This window comes from Cephus cinctus, unplaced genomic scaffold (genome assembly GCF_000341935.2).
Source record: "Cephus cinctus unplaced genomic scaffold, Ccin1 Ccin1_scaffold0617, whole genome shotgun sequence".
Taxonomy (NCBI): Eukaryota; Metazoa; Arthropoda; class Insecta; order Hymenoptera; family Cephidae; genus Cephus; species Cephus cinctus.
The window spans coordinates 456,200-483,293 of record NW_014333261.1 but is presented as its reverse complement, the minus strand read 5'-3'; the positions used below and the strand labels follow the sequence as shown (position 1 = coordinate 483,293).

Below are 27,094 nucleotides of genomic sequence, written 5' to 3'. Positions count from 1 at the left end.
TATATATATATATATATATATATATATATATATATATATATATATATACATTTTGAAGAAACGTCATTAAATTTTTTGAAACAACGAATCTTCAGTGACGAATCTTCACCTATATCTTATATCTTCATTGAATAATAGAACTGCTAGTAGATCTTCGAGTGGTAGTTGAAACGTATTTTTTTTTTTCAAATAATTTATATAAATTAACAAATACATCGTAGATAAATCTTCCAAACGGTGATCTTCCTGAATGACGAGTCTCTTGTTACGTTAACTATTCAAACTTTGTAATGAATATGTACTCTTCCTCTTCCTATGGTGAAATAATTTTTTCATTATTTATATATGTACAGATTTTAAAATGCCACAGCCTGCAGTACATTTCAGGTCATCTCAGACAACTGCTTGTCTCGTGCAACACTGATGCTAGATAGTGTAACAGTATTGATCATCGACTAGTCCTTTTACGTCTCCGTTTCGACTCACCGGACAGATTCCATTCGGGATCGACATCGAGACAACTATAATTCACTTTAGGAACGTTTCTCTTGGAGCTTCTGGTACGTCTTGCGGCTTCCTGAGCCGTGGACAATTTCTTTGGCGTTTTAACTTGGGTAATCAAGCCTGTAGCTAGTCGTTTTATTGAGGATGGCGACGAGCTGCTAATATCCTTGTTATTCTGTGCTGGACGCTTCACCCCACGTTGACAACAGACCTTATGACATCCGTTAGACTGGCCGTTGGCCTTGCCCCCCAGATGATCAAGCTTGCGTGACCTGTCGTCAGTTTGATTGTGATGACCATTCGGCACGTGGGTGATGTCCTTGCAATAATCCCTGCGAATCATATCTCTATTGTGATAATGACTCAATGGTTCATCCTCGAGACTGGATGGATCTAGAGGTGAGTCTCGATCTTGACCGGAAGTCGGTGAAGCTGCCTGAGCTTCGAGAGCTGCTATCGACATCATCGGAGTACTTGGATAGTTGACAGGCTTCTCTACCTTGCCGTGAGTATGTTCGTAGCTCATTGACATCATCGCGTGAGCCTTCAATCTCTTCTTCAGCGGTAACTTGTTGGCTAGCTCCTGTCGATACTTCACGTCTGCTTCCTGGTTCGGCTTGTCGTTAAATATGCTCTTCTCGATCTTGTGCAACAACTGATCGTCGTACAGCTTAGTCAGGACGTCGTCGTTCATCTTGCTCTCGTCGTCCTTAACCACCGACGCTTGCACTGCTGCTGGATGAGATGGCAGAAAATAAGAGTTAGCTTGAATATATGGAGTATGATTAGTATCAGCAGCCGGAAGTATACACTGTGAGCAATGCGTGATCACGCCATAGGTGCAATTCAAACAGGTGCAGTGTGTTCTTCCGGGCGCCGCAGAGGCTGATTTCGTATGAGAATGAATGGCAGGCGGAGAATTCACGGCAATACCGCAAGGCATGCTGGAGCAATGCTTGTGGTAGGGGACTAATAGATCAGTAGTGGCCGATACCGTACCATAAATGGATGGCAATGTGGTTGGGTGGGTTACAGGAATATGCAGAGGGTGTTGCGCTGCCACCGGGCAACCACTCTGAATCCCGTAATCGGACGTCTGATGATTGGACGCATTATTAGTACAGGCATTAAACTCTTGCTTAACGTTTGCCGTCTTGCAGGATAGATTTGTATTCGATGTAACTTTACTCTTACGTTTACCCTTGCTCTTCTTCTTTTTCTTGGTACTTAATGCACTATCTTGATATACTGCTTGTCCAGGTTGATGTCTTATTGCCGGAGGCGATGCATGCAATGTCGGCTTCAATTCTGTTATGGAATTGGATGTATCGCTGTGTTGCAGGTTTGATAACTCTACCATTTGATTATCACTTTTGACAGGTTCCTCATCACATCTATACGAATTATATTTGTAACTTGATTTGTACCTTGGATCCTCGTAGTAGAGGGTTGAGTTATTATCCTCCTCTGGCTCGACCTTCACAGCCATATTACTAGCCAGTAAACTTTTATTCTCCTTCCATGGCAATTGTCTGTTATTATGAACCAGTTCCGTGTATCCAGTACTATCCATGACTTCAGAACAAAGTAGATTTTCTTCCTTTATAGAATCCTCCTCTCTCAATCCAGTCGTCCCCTCCTCAAGATCTGCTTTATTCTCCACGGCTTTGTTAATAATATATAAATTGCTGTTGGGCGACTTTTGCAAAAGAACTATTGTCTCACCGTTTAATATGACATTGGTACATTCCTTAACAGGCTGTCCATGACTTTCTATGGAGACCAAATTATTTTGCACAATACTACCACTCAAATCTGCTGCGGAGTCCATAACAATGGGTACGACATTTAATGAATTATTTTCAGTGCTGTCAGCCTCCGTAGAAGTAACCTCCACTTGAAGAGCAACCTTATCCAATGCATCCTCTGGATAAATACCCACAATTTCATTAATTATCTCTGTAGGTGGGTTCTCACAAAATTGTATAACAGTATTGGACGAGTCACTAGTGTCTGTCTCGTCATCTATGTTTCTCTTGATAAGTACAGTCTCAGTGCTCCCACTGACTATCTTTGGTCTTGCCATTAGATGTGGAACTTGCTGTGAGACACTTGCAAGCAGCGACAGCCCGTCTATGTGCTCTTGGTATTCAGTGCTTTCAGCAGAAAATGAATTACCGTTAAAACGAGAATCATACGCACTGTCACGTTCCTCGAATATCTTCTGAGCACTATTACCTGTAGTAGTCTGAGTGATACTGGAAGAAGAGATATCCATGTTTACCCGCTGCCCCTTAGGAAACTTGTCTCTTATTATCGTATCCACAGTGAAGTATTCTGTGACGTTTGTTATACCACCGTCTTGTTTCCCATCTTTAACAATCCCATCAGTCTCACAAGTCTCGTTTGTTCGCTTCTTTACTTTTCGTTCCTGCCTTTTGTACATCAGCTTCTCCTCTAGAGGTTTCTGTTCGCTCGTGTTCCTTATCAACTTACTATCTACCCCAAGCTCATACGACACCACTGCGGTGTAATTGCCGCGAGCCGGAAGCTTCGCGTTGTGTAAATTAACGGTGGGATGATGATCCTTTTCATTCTTGCAAATAGCTTCGGTACGAGTTTCCAAGTTGACTCTAATCGAAGATTCTGGAGAATGTGATGATTGATCTTCCTCGTCAGTCAGCTCAATCTTACTACTTCTATTGTGAACATTATCTTCAGCGTTTCTCAAGTTCAAACTAACGTTAAGTGGACTTTGAATTTCAGTAAGATATTTTGTAATTTCTGGTGACACCTTGTGCACTTCAATTGTCTTACTCCTATCGGATTCGCTGTCTGAACCCAGTCCTGCATCGGATTTCTTATCTTGATTATTATTGTTACGGTAGTTTGATACAGAGCTACTATCTGGATTCGCATCGCTACTAACTTCCAGTGCACTATCACTGTCGTAATACTTGCTAATGTTGCTGAGCGCATTTGAAACTTCGGATATGGTCTCTCTGGAATAACCTGTTGCACTGGAGAATGATTCTTTGTCTCTCGAGGAAGACGTAGAGTGAGGTATATCTGTGCTACTTGAATCCGCGATAACGGTCTTGCCCGTTATCACGGCTGGAATGCTACTGGTACTATTATTTATTGGTGTTGTCATTGTCGCTGCCATTGCTGTCGATCCTTCGTCAATCGGATGATCCACATTTCTCGTAGGACTAAGATCACAACCGGATGACTCCACTTTGTCACCATCGATACCGGAATCGGATGTGACGCACGCATACTGCATATCCTTTGGTTCCGAATCTTCATTGACGGATAACGACTGAAAATTAAACGTATCTTCAAGCTGATGCACTGAACTCAAAATCGCATCGGACCCGCCATTAACTTTAATCCCGATTCTTTTTCTCTTCTCTTTCTTCCTTGCTGCCTTCACCGCCTTCATGTTTATCCTCTTCTTAGCCTCCTGCACCCAGGCCAATCTCTTGCGTTTCCGCTTTTTTATCACTACCTCGGACACCTCCTCGGAGGTCAGATCGATTATAACGATTTCACTAGTTTTTTTCTTTGGCTTACGTCGCGGCAAGACTTTGATCGTTCTCGACGTTCTCGAGACCGGAAGTCCCGATACTTCCTGACCCGTCGTCTCCTTCGTGGACTCCACCACAATCTCGTTACTTTCTTTAAACACGGTCGCGCCATTGCCAACGGCTATCGTCGCGGATGACAGTTCAGACTCGGTCTCACGTATTTTTTCAGAAACACGCGAATCGATACTATTGCCTATACGAACAGCGTCTTTATACACGTCGTTGGCACCCAACTGTAAATAATCATGTTTTAAGTTAAGGCTTAACGGTCAACGTACAGACAAAGCTGTCTACCTTTGCATATGCAAGTAAATAGCATTGGGTAAAGATAGACAGAACAGCTTTGATGTCCTAAATAGACACTCGTGACGGTGTATGATCGTTAGTCACTGGAAGATATGAAACAAGATACTGAAATAAAATAACTGTAACATGGAGGGATTGGGTGGGCGGTTAAGAAAAGGTGCAATTACCATTCTGACTCCAGCAACGAAGGGTGAGTCATTTTAAAGGGTCGTTCAAGTGAAGTAAAGCAAACTGTATACACGCTCGGTAACCGTTAATCCACCCGTGCACTTTACAAAATGGAACGAGCTCTTACCGTTTGCATATCCTTATCACGACTATCGTCGTTCCTGGTCAGGGTGCAGTACCGTGCGAACTGTCTGCAAGACTGCTCGACGTCGAACTTGTGCAGCAGCAAAAATTTCGTCGAGTTAATCTGAGACTTTGGCACTTTCGGTAGTACGTATTTCGTTAGAAATGAGGGCAAGGCAGTTGGCGGCTGTCCGAGGGACGAGACGGCGGTAACGTTTATCTGACTCTTTACGGCTGCATCACTGTTAACCTTCTTCCAGAGCCGATAACCCAGCAGGTAGCGAACGTACATTAAATCGGAGTCCGGCCTTTCCGGGATGCTCTTGAATATTTTACTGCAACGTCAATCGTTAACAAACTAATTCATTAATACCGTCGGTCTTTACGACCCATCGACTAAGACCGCATCCAGCGATGCATTTTTGCCCACTGCCGTTTTATTAATTGAACTCACGTTATTATCGGATCCAAGATATCCTGATAATTCCGGCTCATAAAACGAACCTTTATAAGTGTATTTAACAAGTGCTCCGTGGAGTTTTCTGAAAAGAAATAAAACTAACTAGAACATTCAAATCATCCATCAGCTACTTTCTATTTTATGCGGTAACCCTATGCAGATGCAGACTGCATCCGCATGCTGTGTATCTGGTCTGTTGAGAAATGCAATTAATTCGTGACTGCCATACACGGCAATACCCACCGAGGTAAACGTAGAGGCACGATGTGAGCCGCGCTGTTATTTTACTACGATGCTCTTTTCCGGTTTTCGAAGCTTTCAGCTCCATGTCCATGTACATGGACAGGAGGTCGGACATTTTAACAAGATAAACGGTACGATCTTGGACCTGAAAGATAACGAAGTTTTGTAGTAAATATTTTAAGTGTGTCAACAAGCCCGTCGGGTACTCCCTTGATCTTGGGCAATGCAAAGTTTGATAAAATAATGAAATCCTTACCTCCGACAATTCACGACAGTAATACAAGAAGAAAAGTAAAGCTTCGCTAATGGACTCCTTTAATTTAGCAGCTCGGAAAGGCTTTGTGTAACACTCGTTAACGTTCTGACATACGTTTCTGCAATGTAAAACAAGGAAATTATAATTTGCTGGGGTTTTTCAATGGCTCACGTTTAAATTTTAACGAACGCCAGTATATATGCAAAAGCTCGGTCGGTCAAAACAATGCTGACAATTTCACATATCAATGCCCAAGCGCGTTCCTTTGACTCGTTAGACTGTTTCGCCGTGCAAATAAATAATACAGGAAAAGCGTCAAACAAACGAGAGAATAATTGAATAATTTCTACCAGTCTACCGCATACGTGTCCAGGTTATTTTTGTTAGTCTAGGTATTCGTTAGCTCAATTTTTGCGGCATGCAATTTATACGCGTTCAGTGATTCTGACAGTGACTGATGCAAGATAAGCTTGCAGTGCAACAGCGTAGAGATGATGATTCTGTTATTTGCGTCGAAGTATAATGTACAGCACTTATAAGGAAGTCTCTTATTAACGTGCCGTGATTGTTAGGAATCGTGCAATTCCAGTTGAAAAATAATTCTATACCAAGCAAAGTGCATAATAGTTTTACGTTGAATTTACAATAAAGCATTGTGCCATCGTCTTGTCGCGTCTCTGTACAACCAGTACTCGGAAATTTAATACTGGTGGAAAAACAAAAAAATTTGTTGTTATTTTTACCTTGTATAATAATTCATTAGCTGTACCAAAGAAGCCATGCTTCGCTGTGACAGGGATGCCCTGCACATTTTTTTAAATTCTGAAATCCACGAGAATAATTCCATAACGGACGTTTTCGAGCCATCCACGTCTGTTTTGTCTCTTCCGTCGTTTTTGCTTGATGCGTCGTTGACATCTAGAATCCAGAGGAAATTGCACTCTTTTCTCTCTCTCTCTCTCTCGCTCTCTATCCTTTTGTATAACAGGCTTTGCTGCAGCAGTGATATTAAAAATTAATCCAAGAAGTTAATACGTCAATACGATACCGTTTGTACTGCACTTGCGTTGCTATTCAACAGGATTCAATAGAATTTATTTTGCACACAGAGCTTTGATGTTTGAAAACAAATATATATATATGCACAAACCACCTGAACTGCCCAGTAACGCTTGATAAAAGCGTAAAAAGCAATTGATCCATTATCTATACAATTCAGTGTGAAATTTTTGTATGCGATCCCACAGTCTCGTACAGTTCACTTACCAAAACGAAACTATGAAACTTTTATTTCCTGCTTGTTAAAGTTTTTCCTATTAATTTTTTATGTTACAGTTTCTAACTGTAACTTCTATACAAGAATTACGTATTCCCTGTGTAAAGTTGGCTTGGAAAATTTCCAAGGCTTTTCCAGAAATCCCAGACGTCCCTAACATCTGCCAGTCTTAGCAGGTGTTGAAGAAAGTCGTTCTAGGACCCGAAAAAGGGCCCCATTCGAGGGTCTAGGAGCTAAGTAAGGAAACCATATGATTGTGTGTCTCTGTCATAGGAAAGAACGACCGTTGGTTGGAGACAGAAATATTTCCTTTGTCCTTAAAAATGTATAAGCTGGTCATAAGGAAACAGACTCTATATAGAGAAATGTTTATTATTTCGAAAATAGTTTCCTCTGCAGAGAAGCAATATTACACCCTTATGCATCTTTAACAAGTTAGCCTGTTAAAAGTTGGATGGTTGTGCATGCCCTTTGAAACCCGACGTCGCATATTAGGACGCTTGGAGTGCGAATGAAATAAAATGACAAACTTTTACCGAGTATACCGACCGACTTGAATGTAAAGTAAATGAAGTAGCCGAAAGAAATATGTAAAACGTAATATCCTTTGCTTGGATTTATCGTCATATTTTATTCGGATTTCCAGTTCCTAATTAGATTTTAATCCAATTAGGGTCAGTAGTCAATTACCTTGAAAAATGTAACTATTTAATTTATCTACAATCTCACTAGAACTTCGTACTTGTTCGTTCGAAGTGAAAATAAAAAAAAAAGTATAGAGAGCCTACCACTAGAAATGATTTATTTTTACCCGACGATACGTGAATGTGTGTAACGAACCCTCTAACAAAAAACCAATAGCTCAATCAGACATTGAATAATCACAGAATAACCATGGCGACGAACGACGCATAGAAATTCCATTAGTTGCATAATGGACATTCGCGATCCAATCAAAGAGGATAACTATGAGGTAAAAATTTCGCGGGATAATTTTCACTTGCCTTTTTGTCTGTGAAAAAAAAATTATACTACAAGTACGCGCAGTCGCTCTCCACGAATACTGTACTCGATTTTCGACATTCGTCATGTCAGTAGCTAATCGTGATGTCAGAAAAGTCCTTCACGAGGTGAAGGTAGAAAAATTGGGTAACAAAAATCAATGCGAACATATAACGAAGTAAGAGTTCCATTCGGTCGTGAAATTTTCTAGGTTAAAGACTCGTAAACAACGCAAAAAGGAAGGTACATAACATCATGGCTGATGAGATAATGCTGACTTACCCTGTGTTGTTGGAAGTATATTCCGGGTAGAAATGTCGGAGCTCTCCTCGACAGATCCCATCGTCGTGGTGGCACGTAACAGCGAGTACCCGCACGTAACTACAGCGAACGCGATCGGAGTACGTTCCTCATGTTAGAAAATAATTTTGGCCGACCAAGAGCGCGTTCAGCTAGAGACTGTGCTCGCGTCAACGGCCATGTTGGTTGTGTCATTTTCATAGCCACCACGAGAGCGCGCCTCCCTCTACCTACCGTTGCAACTATCTGAATAATCTCAAGTATCTATCTATCTTGTATCTTGAATGCACCCGTGCTATTCGTAACGTTTAATCGTTTTGTGAAACTCCCACCATGGAAGTTGCGCACACTCCCACTATCGACACTATTCACTCCCTTCTTCTGCTACTAACTCCGACTCGCGAAGCTGCACCAGGATACCATAGAAAAAGTCACAAGGCGAACCAGCGTGCCGCCACCTGATTCGTCAAACCACCGGTTTACCTGGCCAATAGAGAAATGTGCAAATTTTCATGCAGGAATCACGCCCCGGCTCCTGGCGTGCATTACGAATCAACGTGAGCTCGACGTAGGTCGTGTTTAATATGAAACAGCCAAGATTTGTGCTCAGATAAATTGCATATACGATCTGTCATTGGTTTTACAAGGAAAGGCTATCTCGGAATGGATCGTAAAGCTATAGAGTCCCCTAGCCCGTGCCCCTGGCTATGATATCGAGGTTATGGTTTTTTCACCACGTCTGGCATTCTTCTTTTGTAAAATTGAAATGCTACTTATTCGCTTTTTAGAAACAATGCTACCTCTACCCGGATGCTATATCAAGGACGTACAACTGAATTGAGAAAGACAGTCGTGGAAGAGGTTAAGGTACGCCTTCTACGATTCGTAGTATCGTCGTCAAGGAACGACGCTGGGCTTGCCGCCGATGAAAAATAAGTAATAGAGAGACGTCGCTCTGCGCTTGCGCTTGCGAAAGCTCGCGTCCGGGCGCCCGTCTGTTTCACCCACCTTGGCTCAGTGAGCCGGTGTTAGCGCCGCGACGCCCAGCAACGCCGAGAATCGAACTCGAGTGGATCGTATAGTAGTAACCTCCCACGATTAAAAAACAGATTCAACGAACGTGACCACTTGCGAATATCTGAGAGGCCGAGTGCCAAATCGATTACACGCGTCCTTAAACGGTAGATAACTACAATTATATACGCACATAGTCACATATATATATTGATTTTACGATCCAAACGCGATTCTTAATATTGGATTATTGATAGCGAGACATGTAAGACCACCTGACAAATTTTCTTTGTTTTACTTTTTTTTGTCATCTTACTGCCAGTATTTTCGCCAAGACTTTATTATACGTTGTTCACTGTCTTTCAGTTTCTTTGGAGTTTGAATATGGTAGTCTTTCAGTAAATGGCTATTAGTTCTCTTCTTCATAATTCATATAAATAAAAGTAATTTCTTATTCTTCACAATGTTACACTTGAGGAGGTCATGTCTATTCACTGAATAATTGGAAAGAGTTCTATTGAAATAATATTCATAGGATTTCTTGTGCGGTATAAGTACTCTCTTGGTAGTTACAAAGCCGCGTAATTACAGAGAAGGTTTCTTATTAAAGATAGTTAAAGAAAAGAATCTTTAAAAGCATAAAAGTATCTGCACCTAAAGAGGTGCATTTCTATATAGAAGTAAAAGGAGTCTCTCTATCATATGATTTAAGTATGGTGGTAGGAGTAACGGTCGTTAAATTAAACCGGACGATGTACAAAAAAATGGCTTTATTTATGTTGCAGGGTGATTTTCTGAAAGTGGCAGGAACTCCCTATAGATAAAATAAATTCTATTAAATCAAACGCAGTTGTGAACGTATATTGTTAATGGACTGAAGATACGTGTGAGATCAGACACAAGACTCGTGCAAACAAAAATAATGCAGTGTTCACTAATCCATTGTACACCTAAACAGCCGGAATTCTGGAACGCATAAAGACAGTATATAAAAATTATTTTAAAAAATTAATTTTTGAATTGTCAGAGACAACAAAACTTTTAATGGAAAAATCTGTCGAAAAAATTGCAAAATGAAAAAGTACGTGTAATCATTTGCCCAGCACTAACGACCAGCTCTTCAGGATATTGACTTTAACTTCGATAAGTCCATTCTCGTGGCTGAAGAATCCTTTCAGCAGCTTTGCAGTCAGCCAACCTGGGTGAGCACACTTTTGTATCCGAATAAAATATTCATGAAAGGTTAAACTCTTCCTGTCGCTCGTGCGAATGACTGGCGGGAATAGCTATTTTTTTTAAATTTTATTTTTGACTTTTCAAAAGAACAAAATTCATGTATGGCTTGATGCCGCTTTGACTATTCATTCGTTTGCCGTCGCGTTCAGTGAGCTTTCCTTTTCATGCTGGAACCCCGCTTTTCTGGTTATCTAGCAAAATGGTGAGGTGAACGAGATAAAAGAATGAAGAGTACCACCGGATGAGTGGGACATGTTAAAAGGGCGCACGGACGCATGAAATAGAGAAAAAGGATTTAAAAAAAAAAAATTTCCGTATCCGAAACACATACGTCGTGGGAGTATTCAAAAGTTTCTGTAGAATTTTTTTTGAAAACGAAACACAACCAGAGAAAATGTAAAGAGAGAAACGTTAAAAAATATTGAAAAATCTTAAAGGCTGATCCACACGTTGTATATGAACATATGATTTTTCTCCGTCTTTTATCCTTCATAAATTATGATTTTTACCATTTCAGTTAACACATTGCCATCCATAATTCATAACGATTTCGTACTATCTTTCATGGATATGGTAGACATGTGCATGTAAGAGGTGATGCAGGGAGAAATAGAAGGAAGGTACCATAAAAGCACAACCCGTAAAACAAGAAACCATAGTACCACGATAAAGTATGAAATTCAAATTTTTTTTTCTATTCAAAACGTTCCTATAAAAAATCATTAAAATTGCTACTCGATTCTAGATAATTTTACTTCATGATCTGTTAGTGTTTATCAACAGTTCCCTTTACCAGTCCACGTCTTGCATATACTGTATAATAACGTTAAAACTATACAACGAGTAACCAAAGATGCTGGCGATTTTCAACATTATCCATATTACATAAACAGTACATGACCACGTCACGTGGCAGTCTACAAAGAACGCTGAGTCTTCCACGTTAAAAAATTGAAAGGCAAAATCAGCTAAACAGCCCTTGGTCAATATGTTTATTGCATAAATGACGCAATACTCGGAACTACTTCGTACGGAGTATAGCGTAAAAAGGGTACGGAAGAAAAAGGATGAAACTATAGGTGCAAGCCAAGCCAAAGAACTCCCTCGTGTAAGTAAACGCAAACGTATGAACATATCGATCCCCCCCTCCCAACCCCCCACGGGATACACACAAGCTTGAATTTTATTTCCACAGTTTCTCCGTATCATTCTGTGAAACCTTTGCCCTTCTCACCCTTCAGGATTTTATCCTTTCACGTCAGGATAGTAAACGGGGAGGTGATAAAGGAAGGTTGATCTCTTAGAATTTGGTTGGAAGGTTAGAGAAACGCTAACTGTTGATTGATGCTGGGTAACAGATGATAGCCCGGCTTGACTATGGGGATGCTATTGTAAAAGAAAGCAGTCAGGGTGAAATGAAGAAAAAAAGGAGAAAGAGAAAGAGAGAGAGAGAGAGAGAGAGAGATCATTGAAAAATGAGAATAATGTATTCTATTAAAAATACGTGAATTCCATTTAAAGTAAATTAATAAGAAAATTCAAAGATTTGTATTCAGCTTCAACTAAATTCCCATTAAAATATTTAGCAGGGTTAATTTTTACAGGGGATAATATACGTAGACGTCAGTGTACGTTCGAATACTTATTATGGTTTGTTGACGTAAGCTTAAGAATTCGCAATTCAAAGGCTTCCATGAGCTGATCTGTATTTATTTATAAAAATCTACAGGAGTTAAGAAAAATAATCTTATAAATGGAGGCTGAAGTACTGGCTATCATCGACAGAAAGAAAATTACTCGGGATAATTGCCAGGTATTCAGAATTTTTTGATGAATTATCGCCAGGCAGAGCCACTGAGTCTGTTCGAGGTTAAGAGAGAAAGAGGTTAGGTTAGGTTAGGTTAGGTTAGGTTAGGTTAGGTTAGCTCAAGGCTAATTCAAAAATACGTATACGTGGCCTTCCCTGAAATGTTTATTTAATTTCCCAGAATTCTCCAAGTTCCCAGGGACCTCATCCTATCTCGTTACTTTCGCTCCGACGCTTCCATGATTTTTCTTGTTGCGAACCCAGAGGGAAGCTAACCCTTCTGATCACGTCCAAGGCATCGCAAACTTCCTTTTGGACCCTATGGCAGAGGTCAGACTTGTCTCATTTCTCAGTCATATCATCGACAAACTCGCCAGCAACGTCTGCTTTCGCGCCAGCAGCACATTTGTTGGGTCGGATGAGATTTGTCAAGAAAAGGTACCACGAAAATAGCCCTTAAATATCCTTCATTTTTCATACAAGATTTTTCGTACCTTCTAGAACCTTCTGGAACGTTTATGTCAGCTTTAAAAAAAAACAAAGTTTCATCCACCACCCTTAGTGACTTTTCAACCACGCTGAATTTTTACATGCAAACTTATCTATCATCTACACTGTTTGCATCTTCATCCATCATTATACGCTACCACATATTCCTGATCTGGTTTGACGTGGCTAGCCAACCGATAATCAACCTCGTTTTTTCTTACCCCTGATGTCTCAACGGAAAGACTCAGGATCCTGTGAGACACGCACGCTGATATTCCGATAATGGCTGTAAGACAGGACATCGAACCCAGTTTAAAAGGAATTTTTACAATACGACTTGCTTAACCTGATTTAAACCTACCTGAAGTGATTAACAATGATGGACGCTAAATAAGTCATGAAAGCACACAGCAGTATCCCAGAGAGAAAGGGAGTTGGTATATATATATATATGCACGCATATATACATGACTGTGTATAACACCTATTTATACATATATCGTGATACCGTGACGTGTATAGCGTCTGACACGACACTGACCACAAATACTACCTGGCTGCACGTACCCTGACAAAAAAAAAATCTAAAATATTATCACTAGACGATTTTGATATTTCGTACAGATATCGATTGAGGCATTATGTATATTAATCCCTGATACCGTCTAGCAGGAGTTTTTATTCCATGATAAATCTGACATGCATAAATATAACTGAAGTATTTCATACCGGATGAGAAACGGCTTTGTGCCCGAGAGCAGGGAGACTTTGAGAGACTTTTAGCAATGGAAATTTAGCATACGACGTATTTTACAATAAACTGTCTCTTACGTATTTGAAGATAAAAGAAATACATTTAAAAAATATGTAGGTGTATAAATCTCGAATATCGCGATTGAAATTTTTCTCCCTCTGTTATCTTTCAATACATAAAACCCCATGTTCTCGATTGTCATCGATTCTTTAGCTTGCGTGACTTTCATTTGTTATTTAGATTAAAAGAAGATTGTACTATAGGCAAACGCGTTGTATATTTCTTGCACGTGCTATGAGACAAAGAACACGTGCTCCATTGACACTCAGGACCACGGTCAGATCTGCAAAAATTTATCATGGCAATGTAAAATAGACATAGACGGACATCACCTACGGTAGTGATATATGAGTTACTATATACCTACAGTCACATATGTACAGATGAAGATTTATATTTGCTGCCACGTTCCTCTCTCTTTTCATAAATCAAAATTCCAGCCTGATCTGACATCTGTCTTCTATCTGCATATAGTATGTGCCATATAAGGACGTCGAATAAGGGTCGTCGCATTCATGAACATATATACAGTAAAGTATCTGCATACTCATATGACACATACGTATAGATATGAGAGTCCTTATAGATATAAGATTAGAAGTTTACATAGGACGTATCCGTGAAAATAGAGATTTTCAAATTTCCACCGGAAGTACTTGAGATCTCAATTTTCTGTATAGCTGAATATCATGAAACCCAAATGAGCGTTACCGAAGTGAACCTTGAATGAAAAGGAACTTCCGATGACGCAATAGCAATTATTATACGTCTCTTTGCATAATTGAGTTACGGAAGAGAATCTTGCCGTGGCGAGAACAAGCGAAGAACGAAGCAAGTCTGGAGACGCGAAGAACTTGAGGTCACGGGGTGTCGTTGCCTCGCAACCCCCTGGAGCCACGCCTTCGACGTGAAATTTCTCCAGGGTGAAAGGGACGATTAAAAACGGTTAATACGAATTCTCCTGAGGAGTTTCCAGTTCCGTCGGTTAACAAGGATCAGATTTGCTCTCATAAGTGTACATTGTCGTATAAGGGTTAATAAAATCAGGGCAATAAGAGTGGGGGTACCAATATGGATACCCTTAGATGAATTTAGACTGATAATCCTCTCTTGATCATCACAATTAATATTAAAAAATCACCCTGGCTTTACCTTGATACCATACAAAATTGTAAAGGACCCTGGTGTTATCATCGCCTAACTTATCCTGAACGCACTTATGCTTTATACACAGTGTCGCTTCGTGTCAGTTATGTCGCTTTGCACCAGTGCTTTTAATAATTCCCAACAGAGGGCGACACGTTTGCTCGAGATCTTTGTTATTATACAGTATGCGAAATGCATAGTATGGTTAATACGTACATATGAATAAGTAACAGCGCAAGTTTTCTCATTACCAATTGTACGGTGGACAGTCTAGGTATGCGCGGTTTTTATGTACGTATACAGGGTGCGAACCAGGAACGCACTGGTTCGTCTTTGAATTCCAATATTGCGAAGCATCCGTGCTCCCTCTCGTGTTCAACAATGCAGGATGGAGTTCAATTATGAAATTTGAAATATGTTCGTCGCAAGACGGCTACTAAGGAAACTGGTTTGATTCATCTTGTTAACCTACCTACTCTCAAGCGTTAAATAGGTTGTTTTGCGTCCTAGGACTTTCAGCGAATCCACTGAACCAAGTACCGACCATTATTTTTCGAATCCCAGACATCTGGCAAAGACTTATATTCTTTAATATAACGGCACGGTGACTATTATTTTGCTTTTTCTCTTTACTCGGTCTAGTCAACAGTTCATAATCTTAAATTTTACAGTCTGGTGCACCACGTCATGTTTCGAGATAACAATGTACAGACAAGCCATGCGAATTAAATTTTTTTCCACTTTCATCTATACAAGAGACTTTTGCCTGTATGCGTATGTCCCTTTTACCAAGCGACTGGGTTCCGTTTCTGATTACTGAATTAATCTACGTCACAATTCCATGATTCGCATTGAACTAGTGCACACACTTTGCGCCATTTATATTAAGTCTAAGTACAGTCATTCGAGTTTATAGATTATTAGGTTATCTTTGAATCTAAATATGATATACATTGTTTTAACAAAATTACTTGAATGACTGTACCAAGATAACAAAAATTATCTTAGTTTTACTAAAGTTATAATAAATTATAGCTATTGTACAGAGTTACTGGGACAACAGTATGAGTTGAAATAGAGGTGTTTCCTGTGAAAGAGCTACCAGGACCACTAAGGTTTCTCTTGAATACCTTCCAAAAGAAAGTGGATATTCTTACTGATGAGAATTCCGTTGCCAACCCTTTTTCTTTATCAACGGTCCAGCGCCAATGGAAAATGTTTTACTTAAGTGGTAGGAAAAAGAATAATGCCCAGCTTCCAGAGTTTTTGTAGGATCCTTTTTGTTTCTTAACATGGCAGAAGAAGCAAAGGGACGCAGTGTATCTCTTTTTCAAAATATTTATCCGTTCCCACGAATTCCGGAAGTCTGTTAAGAGAAAAAAACAAACAAGAGAAGCATTTGTAACCCTCCAATACTCGAGTGGGGGCCTCTGAGATCCTAGCCCTTTTATTTTTCTCGTTACAGCTAAAATAATTTTTTAAATATTATTTATTTGTCAATTGGCAATTAATTTATGCTAAAAACAGTCTTACCTCTCCTAGGCATATGTATTACCAAGAATAATGACTAGTGCAAAATACTTTTGCATTGTTCAATATATAGCATTAACGAAATGGGGTCTTTACGGACCCCACACGAGTGTTAGTGTTACCGGTACTGACGGGGCTACCGAAGTGTTAAGGGAGTAACATATACGAAGTTTTACTTAACATGTTTAATATGCAACTTGACACTATACCTTATCAGAAGGCCAAGTGCTCCAAATAGTCCTCGAGAGATCCTTCGCACGTCCCCCTCGTCTCTTAATAACGTCTTACCTAGAGAGAACCTCTAATAGGGGTAGAACCGTCAGTCCCAACGTAATAGCACAGTGAGATTTTCCGATGTCTCGTTTCACGTCTGCCTCAGTAGCAGCAGACTGAAAAAAAAAAATGCGAAACTAAGTGACAATTATAAAGACGAATCTGATGGGTCTGAGAAATCCTGATACCTTTCTCCTGCTGGCAAATGATTTTAGGTAAATTATAAACTCACGTATTAAAATGCATCAGTGAACGTCAAGGGCCGATCTGCCATGTTATTAACTGAACGCTAACATACTGTACATTAGCCAAAAATTTCCTGGAAAGTTATTGGAATTCAAGAAGCTTGTTATAAGAGCATATATAGAAGCATGAGGGTTCATTATGCTGTTGCTGCAGTACTGTCGAGGGATTGAATTCAGTAGAGGTTAGGTTTGCGCAACCCAACGTGAAGAGCGTAGCAAACCTGTTTGAAATGCTAATTTCCTTAGTCTTGATATCACTGGTAAATCTCGTACGCACGTTACGAGTTTCCTGATACCTATATATAGAGTGGGGAAGTGTGTTATCAAGTTGGCAACTACACGGTGTGGTACCTTGCCTTAACCAGGTGCTTACAAAGTCTGTACTACTGTCGGTATACCTTTTGAGTGTCCTGCAGAAACAATAGCCTAACGTAGTAACGGGTGGTGGACGTGGAAGAAAATGTGGATTAGGATGAGGAGGATGAAGGTTGGGGATGCGAAGGTGGTGCTCCCTGGCGAAGCGTCCAATCGATACAGCTTCCCTCCTCGTCCCGGCACCACCATCGGGTTTGCACTGATGGTTCTACCTGTTAGTTCCGATGGACAAACTATGTTAACATTTGTCAACCTCGACCTGCATTCTCTAATGGCGAATAGAAACTCTCACTATGCCCAATGACTTCCTGGTGGTTGATAACATTCTAGTACCAAGTCTTGAAGATATTCTGTTTAATCAAGAAATCCAGCTACGATAATTCAGTCTAAGGGCGTCGACAATTTGGGGTATATTTACGAGCTCCGGTTCAATGAGAAAACCGTTGAGTGAATTTTAACGAACTTCGTTGCTGGCTCAACAGGTCAAAAGAAACTGGAAATCCCAGAGATTCTCAAAGTCGTGACATGAGAACCGTCATACATTGAATGAACTGGCAGACAGGTGAGTTTACCTGAAAATTCTTTTTCCTTTAAGTCCCGTTAGACACCTTTGTTCCCTTTTCTCCTCCTTCAGTCAACCAACGTAACGTTTTTCACTGGATCAGTTTTACACCAGATACTTTAGTCGCTACACTCATCTTGTGCATACATTTTTTTTATGTATCCTATCATATTTATACCTCCAGACCGACGTAAAACGTCTGGAGGATACGTGGCTGTCGTACTCATGAAATTATATTTTATTTATCAAGCCATATTTGGAGCATGCAACTTGCTTGGAGTAAGTGCATCAGTTAATATCCCAGGCAAACCTTACTAGGGCGCTGTCCAGTATCTAATAATTTTAATGGACTGCACCTTTAATTAAGAGAAACCCACACACTGTTATCTATGATATCTATACTATATTCGATTCGGTTGCAATTAGTAATTTAACTTGTGTTGGCATAAACACGCGAGAAGTTGATACACTGTATCTCTACAATTTCCCACTGTGGCAGTGAATGTTGCTCTTAGATAATTAAATCGTCCTGACATTCATTTAGTGGAGAGCCAAAAAAAAGACCCTAGAACTTCTAGGAGAATTTTTGTTTCGTTTATTCATCCTCTCATTAAGAAGTACTCTTATGAATTTTCACACCAAGTATTTCATTGAATCATGAATACCGTTTTCAGGCTCCTGGTAAGTACTTGTATCTCGCATATGTGTAGAACTGCAGACGTATTAAACCAGTAATTTATTGAGGAAGTGTAAACGAGCGATACGTCGTAACAGGTGGTACATACGTACATCCTCGACGAACTTATAGGAAGTTAAAAGGCGAAAGTCGTTTTAGACGTTTCCAAGTGTCTTCGCGCATCGTGTGTTATGGTTTGAAAAATGATATTGCCTCGACTTGACCTCGTCTCAGGAGTCATTCGGTCAGGAGTGTATCCTTATGAATAAAAATGTTGTCTCTTGCACAGGATCTTGATTCTTCAGACGTTTCTCATTAACGTGAATAAAACGGAAGGACAGCTGCACGTCGAGAATCCACCAGAGGATCTACTCCACAGTCTTTCCCTCTGGCTATTGGAAGCTGTGTTAATTGCGTGAGTGGCTGCTCGTTCCACTTCCTCTTCATCTTGGAAATCACAGGCGTTTTGATACCTGGGTACATCCCTTACTTTATCGTCCATCCAACCCCTCTCTCGCTCTCCCTTTTTATTATAAATCTCCGCAAATTGCTGCTATCTTCAGCCATTTATAAACGGCGCATTGAACGAGATCCTGGCCATTTTCTGAATCGCTTCGGGATCCCTGCCACAGCCTATACACGTATACCAGGTTCGCCCCTGCTCCTTTTAATTAAGCGTTCCATTAACAATTAAGTTTCCTCGTTTACTAGAAATGCTCTTCCTGCCCGATCTGCTGGATACAATCAGGAAGGATGCTGGGTCCGGGTAGTTTGGTCCTGGCTGTAGGCGTGTTTGCATGAAAGCCCGTAACAGCATCGAACGAAGCCAGCATCTGCAAGAAGTGGCGGTTGCGCATGAAAAAACGTCCCTGGTAGAATCAATGGGAATTTTACTAAAGCTATCAGAATCCTTCAGGTCCTGGGATACAATAACAATAGACGTTGCAAGTGGAAGAGGTTGCAGCATAAAAAAAATGAAACTAAAGGAGAAGTGGAAATGAAAATTTATACAATTATTAGGGAAACAAGACGAGCGCTGCATAATAAGTTTGTGCAAAGGGGACCAAAAGTTACACTTACCCCAAATACTTGGGTCTACAAACGTCAATTCCGTTACTTTGTATTCAGCTTTGTCAGCGCTTCTTCAATTGCATCACATCCGTGACGGAGCATTCTGATTAGATTAAAATTCTTCACGCGTCACGATTCGATCTGTAATTAAGATTGAATCCATGATAAGAGTATATTTACTTCACTTATTCAGGATTTTCATACTGTCCGGTTTCCTTTGAATTTTCATTCCTCCGATTCGTCAATAGTATCGTATGGTAATAGTAGTACACTGCTCATCAGCCCTTCATGACCAGCAGCTAAACAATAATATAACAGACTATAAGTTTTATAATCTAAAATTCAGATTATTAGCAGTTATATGGAAATCAGAAAGTCGTTTTTACCTTTGATATCTTATAAATGGTTTCATAAATATTTTCTTTTGCTGATGCTTAATCGCAGGGTGTATCTTTTTATGGGAATTCGTGACGCAACTAACAGTCTTACGTTTCTTTATTCGTTTACCGTTATTCCGAGAATATACTAATACCGTGCGAAAGGATGGAAAAGCATGGAGGTACGGGACCTTGAAGATCTCTTTTAAATATTCTCTCGACAGACTCACTCCGAAGCTCACCAGCCTTTTAGAATTGTTTATCTCCTTTATGCGACGTAGAGTAATGATGGAGTTTCCAATCTGACGTGACCGTACAGTTAATGCCTTTAATGGAGTTCACCCTTTGGTTACGGAATTTGCGAAAATCAATACGTGTCAAATTCCATGTCAACGAACGTCACACCCACTCGCTGTTTCTCGTTCCGATAATAACCACTGTACGATATCCTGTGATTGGTTATCAAATGAAGCAAAATATATTATATATTTAGTTTGCAGTTCGTTAACAAAAATAAAACCCAGAAAAAAGCAAACGACTGATTACATGTTGACGTTAAAAAGGAAAGTCAAGAAAATATATAAATCATCGAACTGAATGAACATCGACCCAAGTAATCATTGTCTCGTCGCCCTTTCTGGTCTATGCAAAGTAAACCTGACGAGGTAACGATTGATGATTGGCTCGAAAAAAAATAAGGTTAAGTCTGTCTAAAGCAAGATAAATTGTTAAATTTACCTTGCCAAAGGAAACTCGTTGAATAGAATTTTCACGAAAGGCTCTAGAAAAACATGTCAATTTTTCATGAGAAACGTCTGCGATTCAGGTACAGTTTTACTGTTTAAGTTTACACCAAAACTAGATTACCTAATTGTAAGCTCATTCCGGACTGGTTTTCGTCGTTCGAGTTGATCAATCGTAATTGTTTAATCGTTAGGTTAGGTTTAACAAAACTTCGACTTAACCTTAAGCCGGAGCCGCCCGTGTTTCTGTTACATATTCATGGCGTGAGTGACGATAGGTTAAGTGCTAAAACTCAGCTTAAACCAGAAGCCAGTTCAAGAAAACTAAAGATCAGGAAGCTCCTGGATGATGACAGAAGCCAGCAGGACAAAAAAGGTACTCCGCACTCTTGTTCTGTTTCCTGTTCTATGTTTCAAGTGTATACTGACGCATTGTGCTGGAGTATGAACAGCCAAGGCCGTTGACTGTTTACACAACGAAATTAGAAAGCCACACGAAGTACTTGGCCTTCTTGAAAAATTACGATACTCACGAAATTCATGCTGCATGCGTGAACAAGGCTTAAGGATACCTGACTACTTAGCTACTGCCTTACCCAACTCGTATACCCTGTAGCCGGAATATTGTTCAATATTACGGCGGAGATGTTGAGACCTTTGCAGAGGGTCTCCTGTCACCCTCGTAGCTGCAGCCGAACGATATTAAATTTCTCACCCCTACCACGGGACCCCACACGATATATTTAGACAAGCAGTATTATGTGGCGCACCAATATATATCCGCACAACACCATGCTATTTTCTCTCGGCATTTAAAATGAAAAATTCGTGAAGGCACGTTTACTTCATTCTGCTGATAATATACTACTAAGCTATACAGTATGGTTAGTTGCACATACACCAGCATACCGAAGACGAAGCCAAGTTCACATGATGAACGGCAGTTGTCTAGCCAAAATATCTTTTTTAAACGTTCATTGTTCATTATTCTTACAGAGTAAGAGCCGCCGTATTCCAGGCATTCTTGTAAAAAATTTAACCCCTATAACTATTCCAGAGTAACACCCCACAATTAACCCCAACTCATATCAAGTTTCTTCAGGAGCGTCCCAGACAACTTTAGAGGTTATATATTTACATGGGTTTTCTCTTCTAGTCTTTACTGTTTCATGGCAGCCGTCACTAATCTTTGCACTTGTTAACAAAACACAATTACTGGATGATCATTTCCATCGTTTCACGAGCTCAGTAACATAATTACTTGATAAGTCATATACAGGGCTATTTCTATCTTTGAGGTAGAGTCCTGATGCCAAAGAAGCTTGTTGAGTTTGAACCACACAGTACCTCAACCCTCTTGGTCTCGTACTAAGCTATACCTCTGAAGTACAGTACTGTACCAACTCTCATGGTACACCCTGGGACATTTTCTTCTCAATGATAATAGCACTCTACGTAATGAAGAACATTTTCTCACTGGGGGACCAGTATTATCATCACCTTTTAGCTCACCCTCTACATCAACCCGATGCTGGGAACTTGGCTTAGAGGGTGTCTGCTTGTAGAGTACTGTCTAGTCCTATTTTAGCCACCTGTTCTCACCAGGAATCCAGTTTGTTTGCTTCTTGCTGAGCTCTCTGTTTATTTATTCAGCTGGGTCTCATGTGGGTACACCAGAAGGTCAAGAGTCGCTTCCGATTCCCTGATAATGAAATCATACATGAGAATTATAATATAGCAATTAGTGTCTAAGAACAATATTGACCTAACCCTCCTTAATGCTCTGTTAATATCACGTTTTAGCATACAGGGACTCTATTTCACCTGAGGCAAATGGCAGAGCTGAGGTCGTGGACCAGTTGACTTAGTTTCTAGAGTATTTTCTAAGAGCGAAAGACTCGTTGATGACTGTTGGCTTTACGAACATGTAAATCTGGGTTAACGCGCAATACTCAGTCACCGCCATAAAGTGCGTTTCCACAAGAGCGATGGATTCTCGTAAATTTCTATAACCGTATTCTTCTTTGTACCGCTTCCTGAATTCTTTCTTCTCTCCTAAATTCTCGATAACTCCACACGCTTCTACTCCTCCTTTCATTTTATTTCCCATCGCCCCGAGAAGAAACCATTCTTCTCAAATTCCTGCTTCCGTCCGCTTGCCGATATCATAAGGAAGTAAAGTGATCCTAGCGGGCCATAAATTCCAAATAATTCGCCATATACTCACGTAATGACGTCAGTCTTAAAGACACAAGGTTGCGTCCGCAGGAAAAGGTCTCTCCCGCGCTAATTAATCAAGTTCTGCTCCTCCAGGACTGGTCGGATTAATGTTATCGGTCATTATTCCGTGGGGGATCAGAAACTTGTACAAATGCCCTGAGGTAATTCCTGGGTCACATAATATGCCATCAACGTACCACGTGTCAAAAGGTCAAACGTTATTGCAAATCTCTCTACGAACGGAGTCGGCCGGTCCATCACTTTCACGTGGTGCGATTTAATATATTTTTGCTACAGTAGCACTCTCGTAGCTAGTACCCGTTTGATCAAGGATAAAATCCAACATAAATCTCGAGCATCCTGATTCGATATCGATACGAGCTCATAGTGTTAGACCTGTGTCCCTATATCGATTTATACCTAGAGATAAGGTGTCTCTATCTACGTGTCTAGACGCTTGGAGAACGTTGAATGAATTCACGTTTATCTTCTTCTGGCAAAATTGTTGACCCCGTCGACGTTGTTCTGGATAAGACAAAACGCTTTCGTTCCCGTTTTGTAGATAGAGAACGAGAGGGGACTGCGATATCTTGAGATCGAGGGAAAATATGGTGTCTGTATCGGCTTCCCAGCGTTTTTCCCTTTACGGACGATCAATCTGTATACTTCTCTCGTGCCGAGCTCCCGTCGATTTATGTTTCCGGATTACAGAAAGTGGAAGAATCATGCGAATTAAAAGACGTCTTCTGGAAAACGGACAACCCAACCTTCCAAGTTAACCTAAAAATGAGATACGTCGCATCCGAGTTAGTCCAAATAAAACATAGTAATGAAAACAAAAGGTGCATCAATGGTACATACTATTTCTTCATCCCTTTGTCCTACGTAGTTTTGCAGACGTTGAACGAAGTCTTGGACTCTTCACAGAATAAAGTGAACTAACTTTAATGGTCCTGCCAGTAAGTTCTCCACAACTTCCAATTCATCGGCCACACGATAGATGTATCAAGTAAGGAAGAAACTTTGAAAACAAAGAACGAACCGCTAGATATTTAAAAAAAAAAGAAAAAAGCTATAATAGTTAAGTTGGTAACGCTATATCGTAGTTTTAATTTCTCTAGGGAATTAACCCTCTCATTAGTGACTGGAATTTGCTAGGAGATTAATGATTTTAGGATTTTTACGATCGCGTTAATAATCCCCATATACATCGAGGATCTATTAAGGGTTTAACGGCTCGTTTGACCTTGCACGCACCATGCAATTCCCTGGTGCACACTGGATAGGCCCTCGAGGATGCCCGACGAGGCGTGAGATTGCCAATGAGTCGTTAAAGTGGTGACTGCACCAGGATAGTGCAATTACTAGTTACCTTAGGTTGAAATTTCGCATAAGGAATATATGCATATGCAGCTTGAAGCGTAGAGGATCCAACCCCAATCTATACAGGATAGGACTATCATCCTGTGCGTAGCGAAACTCTCCGGATAATTTGATAGGTGGCTGAGAATGGATTCGGGACGGATAGGCGATGTGTATTCTGTCCTGCAATTACACCCAGAGTAAACTGACGCTGATTAGAGTGCATTCAGGATAGTACGAGAGGATTTTCTCCCTGAGATTTCTTGTACGAGAAGTCGAGACGTAATGAGACTTTCCTCTAACGACGTGTCCAGGTGTTAAACTTGTATAGGTTACAACAAAAGAACGTTGTAGTTATGCGTTCAGGGTAAACTTTTTAGGTTGTGGTATTCAGGCAATCGTATGGGGTTTTTGGACAATGAGATTATCCTGGCTGTTTTCTTGTACCCCCAGAGCAACGATCTGTGTCTCTCAGTCTTATTATATTTCACAACCGCCGATTAACTCCAGACAGACCATTGTACAGGTCACAACAAAACCGAGTACCCATTATGTGGCTTCAGGCGGTGACGTTGGCCCCAGTTGCGCGCGCATCGACAGCCGAGTCTAGGGAATTTAATTTCGAATTAAACGTCCGATCGACGTTCTTTGAAAATGATAAATATATTAAATATTGTAAATTAACAACCTTGTTTTTTTATTATAATACAGCATTCGAATAGGAGCGGAAAGGACGGTGACATTTGAAAGGAGTGGAGCTATGCGTCAACGTTCTATCTTTAATAATGGCGTAAATGAGGCTTGAAGGTTGTACCTTGCGAAATGCCAATATTCTTAAGACGTTTAATATAAATTTTTTTAAATCTTCACGTTTCTTCGTGTCTGTCCCTCGTCTGTCTCCCAGTTTCACACCTGGATGATCTTTCTGTCAATTTTACTTATTTTTACTTACAGCGTCCCTTTGTCTCGGGCATCTCCAAGCTCAAGATCGATTTTATATATACACGTGCGTATTTCTTTCGAAAATGAGGTCCTACGTTCGACGAAAGAGACTAGAGAGCAATAAATAAATACAAATGGCTCCCTGGAAAAAGAATTCCGTATACGTTGCTTCGATGTTTCACACGAATCTTAACCTACAAGAATTATACGACGAGGCGTTAAGTACATTACATGGCCGTCTTTCATACGTTCAATGCGAAATTGAATACCTACGGGAGAGTCACGAGAATTCTCAGCTTCGGGACTCAAATTACCTGCGTAAAATGATCTCAGCATGTAGCAGTCAGGACGTGTTTTTGAAAAACATGAAATATCCGCAGCCGACAAAAAAACCTTTCTAATATAAATAATCAGCCCCCTCTCTCTTCCCCCCTTCATTGCCCCAACAACTTGGTTAAAAAGAGGCCAATCTAAGCTGTATAAAATGTGAAGCTCGTCACTGAAAAAAAAAGTAACGCACCGGATACTTTGCATGCATACGTGAATACAAAATGAGGCCATTGTGTCTAAGCAATTCCACGGCACGATATCACGTATAGAATTCAAATCTGATGGAGTAAAGAGCTACCGAGGGGTAGCCCAAAATGTGTTCTACGTAGAATCATCCAGTTTCCAACGGTGCAACAAGTGCGACCCGACATTTACAGTGCCCTCCTCGGTTTAACCCGCTATGAATAAAAAAAAAAACATAGAGCACGAGGATGGGAGCAAAGGAAAAAAAATTACAGGTTGGTATTCCATTGCTGGTACAATCGAATGATCCTGGCAGTCTTCCAATTTCTAGATATACTCCTTTCACATTTGTTTAAGGGGTCCCCGATTTTCCCTGGCGTCCATTAATCTCTATCAAGTTTTCAAAGCGTCCCGACGCCTTTTTCATGAAGTTTCTTCCTCTGCCCATAGATTCAGGATGAACTCGAGCATCGTGGGCGACACAACCAGCACTACCGTCGCCGAAGTCGTAGCTCTAAATCCCAAGATGGCTTTGGGTAATAGTACTGCGTTCGACGGCGACCTGGATATATCCCCAGTAACCTTGTCAGCAGATTGGTCGAGGGTAGCTCGAGTTCTTCTATTCACGTCACTTGCAGCCGTCGGCAGCGTCGGTAACGTCTTCATGATCTCCGCCGTGATGGTCGAGGATCAACTGAAAAAAAGGGGTAAGTTTTATTTGATATTAAAAAAAAAAAAAAGATTTTTCTCATTTCCAATAGATTCTCCACATACCTATGTTTTTTATTTGGCTTTTGTGAGACATCCAGCAGTGCGCTTGCAATATCGACATTGCTCACTCTCTGCCAGCCAAACCAAAGGAATCAATTCCGAAGTGGTCACGTATCCCAGTACTGGGGATTTTCAATCTGTTCAATTTATTTTCAGCTGGCAAAGCGACTTTTTTCCACTCTTCTTCTAGAAAGCTCAGAATAGGCGTTTCTCACAGCATTTACTATTCCTCAGGTGTTACAGGGTGGGTTGCGCAGTAGGTACAGATAATCTTCAGAAATATTCTTAAGAACGGGGGTTCATCCGATGCTTTCACGTGTTCGTCTCTCATGGCGAATTGCGTGTAACGAAATTGTCCAAAGTGCCATTCTAGAAAATTGTCTATTTCAAAGAAACAGTGCAAGGCAGCACAAAGAGCGAAACAGTAGAGAGCGCAGACTTTACGAGATAAAAGAATTCAAAGCGTTCAAGAAAAAGATCAAAAGTAGCCCTGCTGCTCAGACGAGATAAAACGGGACATAAAGAAAGGTAGAATCCTGGAAGATTTGGATATCCCAATAAAATTCCCTGAAAAGAATTGAAACTGTTGAGACCCCTGGTCACGTCCAACTTTCAAATTGAATAAATTCTGATAATCATAAAAATTGTCCAAGGTGACACGTATTATCGGTATACATAACTACAGTAGCTGAGTAATCAA

At 40.4% G+C, this 27,094-nt stretch overlaps 3 protein-coding genes and 2 long non-coding RNA genes across 36 annotated transcripts in view; 2 read left to right on the top strand and 3 right to left on the bottom strand.

Annotated features, from left to right (window-relative positions):
- Window positions 1-14: 14 nt before the first annotated feature.
- LOC107269228 (serine-rich adhesin for platelets) lies at window positions 15-8,356 on the bottom strand. 2 transcript variants are annotated; one of them, XM_015742840.1, is made up of 8 exons: window positions 8,211-8,356; window positions 6,394-6,568; window positions 5,651-5,768; window positions 5,395-5,539; window positions 5,146-5,233; window positions 4,696-5,026; window positions 1,504-4,327; window positions 15-1,236 (listed from the first exon to the last, which is right to left on the bottom strand). In XM_015742840.1, the coding sequence occupies exons 1-8, from the start codon at window positions 8,269-8,271 to the stop codon at window positions 449-451; spliced, it is 4,530 nt and encodes a 1,509-aa protein (XP_015598326.1). In that variant the 5' UTR covers window positions 8,272-8,356; the 3' UTR covers window positions 15-448. The 2 variants fall into 2 exon arrangements, with proteins under 2 accessions (XP_015598326.1, XP_015598325.1); XM_015742839.2 differs by having other exon boundaries at window positions 15-4,327.
- Window positions 8,354-27,094, top strand: part of LOC107269232 (melatonin receptor type 1B-A) — a 26,342-nt gene continuing 7,601 nt past the window's right edge. The window contains exons 1-8 of one of the 15 annotated variants that reach the window (XR_003060115.1): window positions 8,637-9,095; window positions 10,028-10,444; window positions 10,674-10,874; window positions 10,996-11,149; window positions 11,249-11,586; window positions 12,208-12,363; window positions 12,467-12,723; window positions 12,787-13,968. Coding sequence is in view for 7 of the 15 variants with exons in the window: in XM_025086535.1 (XP_024942303.1) it covers window positions 26,081-26,330 (250 nt within the window). In the remaining 8 variants the exon portion in view is untranslated. The other 14 variants (XR_003060116.1, XR_003060118.1, XR_003060120.1 and 11 more) reach the window with 14 other exon arrangements.
- Window positions 13,005-25,471, bottom strand: LOC107269237. 16 transcript variants are annotated; one of them, XR_003060128.1, is made up of 10 exons: window positions 24,179-24,317; window positions 23,668-23,850; window positions 21,183-23,586; window positions 19,671-19,765; window positions 19,476-19,607; window positions 17,181-19,228; window positions 17,004-17,078; window positions 16,770-16,856; window positions 16,474-16,653; window positions 15,990-16,100 (listed from the first exon to the last, which is right to left on the bottom strand). It is a non-coding gene; the product is annotated as an uncharacterized LOC107269237 (long non-coding RNA). The 16 variants fall into 16 exon arrangements; XR_001538006.2 differs by adding an exon at window positions 13,005-13,060 and having other exon boundaries at window positions 13,136-16,100; window positions 16,770-19,228; XR_003060126.1 differs by adding an exon at window positions 13,256-13,342 and having other exon boundaries at window positions 13,504-16,100; window positions 16,770-19,228.
- On the top strand, window positions 20,191-22,521 carry LOC107269235. 2 transcript variants are annotated; one of them, XM_025086539.1, is made up of 3 exons: window positions 20,191-20,669; window positions 20,781-20,962; window positions 22,390-22,521. In XM_025086539.1, the coding sequence occupies exons 1-3, from the start codon at window positions 20,635-20,637 to the stop codon at window positions 22,452-22,454; spliced, it is 282 nt and encodes a 93-aa protein (XP_024942307.1). In that variant the 5' UTR covers window positions 20,191-20,634; the 3' UTR covers window positions 22,455-22,521. The 2 variants fall into 2 exon arrangements, with proteins under 2 accessions (XP_024942307.1, XP_015598349.1); XM_015742863.2 differs by lacking the exon at window positions 22,390-22,521 and having other exon boundaries at window positions 20,781-21,176.
- The window catches only part of LOC107269239, a 1,678-nt gene continuing 697 nt past the window's right edge, over window positions 26,114-27,094 (bottom strand). The window contains exons 3-4 of the long non-coding RNA XR_001538015.2: window positions 26,398-26,961; window positions 26,114-26,317 (exon numbers count right to left, since the gene is read on the bottom strand). This is a non-coding gene — a long non-coding RNA (uncharacterized LOC107269239). The remainder of the gene's footprint in view (window positions 26,318-26,397; window positions 26,962-27,094) is intronic.